We start from the raw sequence: 8,602 nt of genomic DNA on the forward strand, positions 1-8,602 counted from the left end.
TAGCCCAGCCAATCGATCGCCGACCCACTGACTTGTCCTTCGATTTACTCGTCGAATTTCGGAGTCGGCAACCGATCAGCTGTTTTCGCCATGGTCATGTGCTCCGTTCCTGATGTTTACGTCGCGCGCTGAGACAAAAGGGACAGAGCAAGTACGCGTGGAAAAACAAGCGATCGTCTCTCGGCTTCTCGAAAACTTCTGGAATAACGACGGTCTTTCCCGAAACAATGCTAGGCTTAAGCGAGAATTCTCCTCGCGATTATTCACGGGGGACTGCGGTTCGATCGCGAACATTCCGCCCGCCTCGTATGGTGCAACCTACGATTTATTTTCGCAGACGTGTATGCGCTCTGAGAGCCGCGTATTCGCAGAACCGGAAACCTACTATTAACTATACTATTTTTAATTGGCTAATTTGTTCGCGACGCGTCTACTTTTCGCGACCGTTTCGCTCGCGTATTTAGCCGATAGCCGTACGCGGGAGATATATGCGGTTTTAACTTTACGCTTATGACATATACCGCGATCATGATAAGGAGACGACGATTTCGCGATTACTCCTCGCTTCCCGGTGCGGCGCAGTCCGGGAGGAGGACGAGCTTGCTCACGGGCCGTGTGAGCGTGGATGCCGCCGTTCGCACTTTGACGACGCGAACCTGGCCGTCGTCTCCAGGGAGTAGCTCCTCGATCCGAGCGAGGGGCCACTTGGTCGGGGGCGTCGTCTCACTTCTCACGAGGCACAAGCGTCCCGCTCGCACCTCCATGTCGGCCTTGAGCCATTTCGGACGATGAGCTAGCGTCTGTAGGTACTCCCGGGACCACCGCGCCCAGAAATGGTCCCGCATCTGCTGGACCTGTTGCCAGCGGGACAAACGAGCCGTTTTCTCCTCCGTCAGTGACGGCTCCGGTATGGCGTTGATGGCCGAGCCTATGAGGAAGTGACCGGGAGTGAGTGGGCTGAGGTCCTCAGGGTCGTCGGTCAACGCCTGCAGAGGACGCGAATTCAGGCACGCCTCTACCTGAGATAGTAACGTGGCCATCTCCTCGTAGGTGAGCTTTGCCTCGCCAATCACTCGCCGCAAGTGATGCTTGGTCGACTTGACGGCCGCCTCCCAGATACCGCCAAAGTTAGGCGCAGCGGGGGGATTGAAGCGCCACGAGATCCTCTCCTGGGCGACGCGCTCGGCGACGCGTCGGCCCTCCCGGCCGCTTGCTGAGAATAGGTCGCGCAATTGCGCGTCGGCGCCGACGAAATTTGTGCCGCAGTCGCTGTACAACGTTTGGCACAAGCCTCGGCGGGAAACGAATCGGCGCAGCGCAGCCAGGAAGGCGTCGGCGGTGTAGTCCGTAGCCACGTCGAGGTGTACCGCTCTGGAACACAGACACACAAATACGACAATAAATGCTTTGGATGCCCGTTGGCCTCGTCCCTTGGAGGTCCTCAGCCACACTGGTCCGGCGTAGTCGACTCCCGTGTTGAGGAACGGCCGAGCGGGAGTTACCCTTGGGCCAGGGAGGCTTCCCATGAGAGGCTGCGGGGAGGCCGCCCGCCATCGCACGCACGTCACGCAACGCCGGATGCACCCCTTTACTAATGCACGGCCGCGAGGGACCCAATACTCCTGACGAAGGGCCCCGAGGGTCATCTGCACTCCCCCGTGTAACGTCCGCCGGTGGCACGCCTCCACGATAAGCCTCGTTAAGTGCGACGGTCCCGGCAGGATCACGGGGTGCCTAGCGTCGTAGGCAAGCATGGCGTTCTTGAGTCGACCGCCGACGCGGAGCAGGCCTCGCTCGTCCAGGAAGGGGCTCAGTGGGGCCAAGGAACTGCGCGCCGGCAGTGGAGTGTTCTTTCTGAGAGCTGTCGTTTCCCCCTTGAAATGCCGGGATTGAACTAAGCCGATCCAACCCACAATGGCGTCGCTGAGTTCCTCGCGTGTCAGTACGGGGCCAGCGGAGGCATCGGGCTGTTCCTCGTGGGCAGTCCGCCTCGCCCGCAGGCGTCGCAGCCAACGACGGCACCAGGCTGTCGTCCGCGCCAAGCTTGTCAGGGACGAGTGCCTCGTCAGCATCTCGGGCTCTTCCGTGGTGGCCGCCGCTGCATGTATGTGGGAGCGCCGTTCGGGGAGGTCGGCTGGTATGTCGTCTTCCAAGGGGGCCGTCCACGGACCGGTCTTAGATCGGAGCCAAGCCGGGCCCCGCCACCAGAGCGGGTGCTCCACGAGTTCCCTTGGCGAGAGACCCCGGGAGGCGCAGTCGGCGGGGTTTTCACGCCCGGGAACGTGATGCCAACAGGCGTCAGGGAGAGTGAGCTGAATCTCACTCACTCTATTTGCCACGTATGTTTTCCAGGAGGCCGGATGGCCTCGAATCCAGCCCAACACCACGGTCGCGTCAGTCCACAGATGGATCGGCTCCTCTTTGAACTCGAGTACCCGCTGAGCATGATCGGCGAGTCGGACGAGTAAGGCGGCCGCGCTTAGCTCCAGTCGTGCCAGACAGACCTGCTTCAATGGAGCGACCTTGGTTTTCGCCGCCACGAGGGTCACGACCACTTCGCCGTTCGAGCTTTCGGTCCGCAGGTAGACCACCGCTGCGTACGCCTTTTCCGAGGCGTCGGCGAATCCGTGAAGTTTGCGTCTGACGCCTTCTTGGTCGCTCTTCAGCCATCGGGGGACTCGGATCGTTTCCAGCAGGGGGAGCTCGGCCTGGAATTCGAGCCATCGTCGGACGTCGGTGTCGGGGAGCGGCGTGTCCCAATCCAACCCCAGCAACCAGGTGGACTGAAACAAGATCTTAGCTAATACGGTAGTAGGGGCGAGCCACCCCAGCGGATCAAATAGCCGAGCGGCTAAAGATAAGGCCGATCGCTTCGTAATAGCCTCCAGTGGGATCAGTTGCGTCGAGTAGGCGAACTGATCTTCGTGCGGATGCCAGCGCAGCCCGAGGGTCAGGTGGCTCTCTCCCGGCAGCCACCACCGGGGCTCGCGTTGCAGGCGATCCTCAGGAGGGACCTCGTCGAGTATCGAAGCCTCGTTCGCTGACCACTTCTTGAGCGGGAAGCCGCCCGCCATGCAGATTCGGTCCAGCTGACGACGGATCTCCTTGGCCCTAGCAATCGTGTCCGCGCCAGACAATACGTCGTCCATGTATGTCTCCAGTTGAAGGGCGATAGCTCCTAGCGGGAACTCAACTCCTTCGTCCTTGGCCAGTTGATGGAGCGTGCGAATCGCCAGGAACGCGGAACAAGCAAGCCCGTATGTGAGCGTGATTAAGAGGAACTCCAGCAACGCATCGCCAGGGCTCTCCCGCCAGACTATGCGCTGCAGATCCCTGTCCTCAGGGTGGACTTCGATCTGACGGTACATTTTTTCAATGTCCGCCGCGAAAACGAACCGGTGGCGTCGCCACCGGAGTAAGATCTCTGCCAAGGCCGGCAGTAAGTTCGGCCCGGTTTGCAGATACTTATTCAGCGTCGCTCCCGTCGGCAACGCTGACGAGCCGTTGAAGACGACTCGCAATTTCGTCGTCGCGCTGGTCTCTTTCATCACTCCGTGGTGAGGCAGATAGCAAACGGACATTTTCGTCGGATCGGCCGGAGGATCGACCGTTGTCATATGTCCGAGCTCGCCGTATTGCCGCATGAAGTCGGTATACTGCGCGTGGAAGGGAGCATCCCGCGCGAACTTCGCTTCCATGGCCTTCATCACGCGAACGGCCGCGCGGCGCGTACCACTAAGGTTCGGCATCGGCTCGATCACGGGGGGTCTCACGACGTAGCGCCCGTCGGGCTTACGCGAATGCGTGCGCGCGAAGTGCTCCTCACACTCTTGATCGGCTTTCGAGAGTGGTACGGTAGCCAACGGGATCTCCTCCTGCTCCCAGAATCGCCTCACTAGTTGCGACAGGTCGTCCTCGACACGGCACTGATAGGACTGCGTGACGTGACTCGAAGCACCTCCGCCAATAGCGCCGGACAGAATCCAGCCGAGAGCCGTGTTCTGCGCGACGGGCTCGCGGCTGCCCCCCTTGCGAAGTCCTTCCCTCAATATCTCCGCGTAAACATCGGCACCGAGCAGGATATCCACCGAGTCGGGCGCGCTGAATTCGGGGTCCGCCAGCTCCAGACCCCGAAGATGGGTCCACGCGTCAACGCCGGCCTCGACACCGCCGGCGTATATTGTGAGTCGGGGGAGCACGAGAGCGGAGATCGACATCGCGGGACCATCGGTTTGCGGAGTGAGCGTCAACGATACGCGTCCTTTCGCGACGGCCGTTTTCTGTCCGCCGACGCCGAATATCGAAACCGACGTGCGAGAACGCGGTAATTTCAGTCTTTGCGCGAGGCGCTCGGTTACGAGGGACGACTCGGATCCCTGGTCGACTACGCGAACGGTCGGCTACGCGAACGCGAGCGGTGGCGAGGAGCACCGCGCCCGGCTTTACAGCAAGCCTTTGAGCCGCGTGAACCGTCCTCGCGACTTCGACCTCGCGGCACGCGTCGTGAACGGAAGTATGGTGGCGTGCGCCACACGCCGCACACCCCTTCTTCGACGCGCACTCACTGACCTTGTGAGAACCGAGGCAGTTTAGGCACAGGTTCTTGTCGTCGACGAGCTGCTTCCGTTCCGGGGCCGTTTTCCTTTTGTAGTCCTCGCAGAACATGAGGATATGGTCCTTTTGGCAGCAGTGGCAACGGCCTTGCTTGGCGTCGGGCTTTCCCTCCTGCTTTCGGGCGAGGTGGCTACGCGTGGATTTGGCAGCTCCGTTCGCGGCTTTGCCGGCGGTCCCGTCGACTTTAGAGGGCTGCATCGACTCGAGCGTATGCAGCTGTCGATCAAGGAATTGCTCGATATTCGCGTACGTCGGAGGCTCGGTCGTGTCTCCGATCGACGTCTCCCACTCGCGGCGCGAACGCGGATCTAGGAGCTCGACCGTTAGATAAACGAAGAGGTCCTCGCTGCGGTTTATAGGCCGACCGATACTCGCCAACGAACTGACCGTCGCCTTGACGCCGTGGAAAATCTTGCGAAGCTCGACCGCCGATTCACTCTTCATTTTCGTCAGCGCAAGGAAGTTAGACAGATACGCGCGGGTGAGGAGTCGCTTGTTCTCATAATACGCGTTTAACACGTCCCACGCACTGTCATAATTCTCGGTCGTTGCCGCGATATTCCGGACTAACAATTCAGCCTCACCTTTTAAGGAAGTTTTGAGGTAGTGCAGCTTCTCTACCGGCGTCGTGTTAGCGTCCCGGCCGATGATGGAGCGGAAGAAGTCGCGGAACGACGACCAGTCCTCGTATTTGCCCGAGAATTCCGGCAGCTGAATTCGCGGCAACGTGGTGCGAGGAGTCGTCGCCGCCGTCTCCGAAGTCTCGATCTTAGCTGCGGCCTCCTCCCTCGCCTTGTGCGACCGAATGACGTCCAGGAACATTCCCTTCTGCGTCACGAAAGTCTCCTCCACCAATGTCGGGAGGTCTTGCTTTTTATAGTCAGTGGCGGCGAGAGCCTCTGGAGGCATTAAGAGCAGCTTGCAGCGGTTCGATCGCGAACAGTTAAATTCATTAAATCATTTTATATTTGCTATAGACGATCTTATGCCAAAGATTGCATTAATTACTTATATTTACATTTTTGTTTCATGTGTTGTACCTCAAACTTAATGGCCAGGTACTTTAATAAGGTAACTAAAAGAGATTTAGCAGTGAAAATGAGTGAAAAATGCAGTTTTTTACCACTTTTTCAAAACAAATTTAATGTTTAGAGGCTTTGAGCGACCTCTAAATATTAAGTTACAGCGCCTGCTCTTCAAGGGTCTTTATTTGAAAGTTAGTAGAACGAATTTAAGGGGTGAGACTTAAAATCAAATTTTTGACCCAAAAATATTGCCACCCTAATGTATAGGTTACAGTTAAAGGAAGCTGTCATGTCAGTGAAATCAAGGCATACATTGCTGTGTCAGCACACCTGGCATAGAAAGTTTGGTCATCGCCATCAAGAAGCTAAGCTATACAACAACTCAGTCAAGGCTTAGCCGCAGGGATTACGATCAAAGATTGCGGAATAAGAGCAACTTGCGAATGTTGCATTAAAGGGAAGATGTCCAGACTACCTTTTCCAAAGGCTTCGGAGTCAAAGACTAAAGCACCCTTAGACTTGTTGCACACAGATTTTTGCGGGCCCATGCAAGTAAGAACTCCTGGAGAAAAGAGGTATGCGCTAACAGTTATTGATGATTACAGTCGATTTACTCATGTATACTTACTAGACAAGAAGTCTGCGACAAAAGATGCTCTAAAAAGGTATATTGATTTTGTCTCAAACAAATTTAACAGGAAACCGAAGGTTATACGGTCAGATCGAGGACGGGAGTATATTGACAAGGAACTTATAGATCAATTAAAGAAGGATGGCGTGCAAGTGCAGTTAACCGCGCCCTACTCCCCGCAACAAAATGGTGTTGCAGAAAGGAAGAATCGCAGCCTAATGGATATGGTCAGATGTATGCTGGACGATGCCAAGTTGCCGGATCAGTAGGGAAGACCGGGGCAAATCGTGACATTTTTTGGTTTTGAATTTTTTCTGAGATAAGTATTTGAGATAAAAATACGTTTTAGCCGGTTTTTTCATCGTGCAACCTTCTAGTTTTAAAAAAATATTTATTTGTGTCTTTTCATCACATTACTTTTAAAGTAGAACACGAAATGCCTCACTCTGTCTTGTGTCACGAATTGCCCCAATACCGGGGTAAATCGTGACAAGGCACGGGGCAATTCGTGACAATTCTTCTTTCAACGGGTTTCAATATCCGAATTCGTCCTATTTTCATGATTTATATCAAAACGTACACTTACTCACTCAAAAAAGGTTTTTATTAATCAAATTGTACATTAAATGGAATAGGAAGGGCAAAAAATCGTTAGGCTTTGCTTTCGTCGTCTTCCGAACTGCGAGTAACGACCTTTCTCGGGCGTCCACGTCCTCTGCAAGCTGGCTGTTTCTTGGGGGGCTTAATCCTTATATTCTTTTTTTTATTTTGTACTCTTTCGTCATTTTCGTCAACAAGTGCATCGAGTTCATTAGCGTCAGTCAAAATTGCATTTCTCTTTCGTTTTCGTCCTCTTGTCGTGACTTTCCTTTCGCCCGCTTTTGGAAACGATCGAAGGGATTGAAGGACCTGAGCGAGGGGGATGTCATCGTCGCTTTCATTTGTGTTTGAGGCCCTTGACACATCATTTTCAGTTGAGGTACCTGGCTGTGGTTGGTCATCTGCATTCCATGCTCGATCAGTGACTTGACCGGGTAAAAAATCGATTTCACCAAAAACGTCAGGATTGAAAGGAAAGATTCCTGCTGCTTTGAATCCGGCCCTGATGTTTGTACTTGTTGTGGCTAAAGGCAAAGAATCGGTGACGATCGAAGGGATGTCATATACCGTCATCGTTTTCCCAGGATTGTTCACGCAATGTGTCACGAATTACCCCAGGCGGTCATGTCACGAAATGCCCCAGCGTCACTTTTTATCTTTCGTGGTCCGAAAAACCCAGACAAGAAATAAATGCATGCAACCTGCGTTACACATGTGTGTGTAAATGCCAAGTGAACAAGTAAAACTTACCGTTTCAAATCTGGAAGCAATTGCTTCGTATTGAATACAAAATATCCGTAGATTCAAAAATTTACTTTTACACGAGGTAAACACTTTTTCCGCCACTGACAACGAAACATAGTAGATACGCACACCGAATTTTGTTGTAATATAGAGGACCATTAGACCCATCTGTGGTCTGTAATACAGGTTTCTACCAACAAATGCATAAAAGTTATCCGCGCGGGAAATTTTTCGTATTGTCACGAATTGCCCCGGTCTCCCCTACTGGGGAGAGGCAATCAGCACTGCCAATTATCTACAGAACCGTTTACCAATGAGAGCAACGAGTAAAACCCTATATGAACTGTGGGAATGAATTATGCCTGAGGTACAGCACATTCACATTTTTGGCTGTGCAGCTTACGTGTTAGTGCCAAAGCAATTACGTAGAAAGTTAGATTCCAAAGCCACTAAAATGATATTCGTAGGATATGAACCGGGATCAAAAGCATATCGACTATTAAATCAGGATACCGGAAAGATAATTGTAAGCCGCGACGTCCGATTCATTGAAGAAGAAGTCACTAACGAGCAGTATACTGAGGTTGAATTCACAGAGGATTCCTCAATAAACGAGAAAAAATCGGTTTGTTCGAAGGATACGAAACAGGAGGAGAACGAAAAAACATCCATTTGTTCGAAGGATATCAAACAGGAGGAGAAAAGTACAACTTCAAGTCCACAGGAAGATGACGAAACGGAAACGGAGATCATCAAAGCCACAAACAGTACAATTGAACTGATTGGAGAAGCAGGTACAACCAGAAAGTCAGAACAAGAAATAAAGGCAAGCCACCAGAGAGATTTAGGGATATGCTCAATATGGTAAGAGAAGCACGTGAACCAAGAAGCCTTCATGAAGCACTTACAAGTCCGGATGCACAGAGGTGGGAGCAGGCAGTAAAGGAAGAACTAGATGCATTAGTGCAAAATAATACTTGGAACCTGG

General features: G+C 53.3%; 1 protein-coding gene across 1 annotated transcript; it reads right to left on the bottom strand.

Annotated features, from left to right (window-relative positions):
• Positions 1-554: 554 nt before the first annotated feature.
• On the bottom strand, positions 555-5,523 carry LOC139777617 (uncharacterized). Its single transcript, XM_071715172.1, has 2 exons — positions 4,570-5,523; positions 555-4,280 (listed from the first exon to the last, which is right to left on the bottom strand). The coding sequence occupies exons 1-2, from the start codon at positions 5,521-5,523 to the stop codon at positions 555-557; spliced, it is 4,680 nt and encodes a 1,559-aa protein (XP_071571273.1).
• Between the last annotated feature and the right edge of the window lie 3,079 nt (positions 5,524-8,602).

The sequence above is a fragment of the Temnothorax nylanderi genome, unplaced genomic scaffold (genome assembly GCF_030848795.1).
Source record: "Temnothorax nylanderi isolate EJ_2023f unplaced genomic scaffold, tnyl_v1.0 TNYL_tig0155_pilon, whole genome shotgun sequence".
In the NCBI taxonomy this organism is placed as follows: Eukaryota; Metazoa; Arthropoda; class Insecta; order Hymenoptera; family Formicidae; genus Temnothorax; species Temnothorax nylanderi.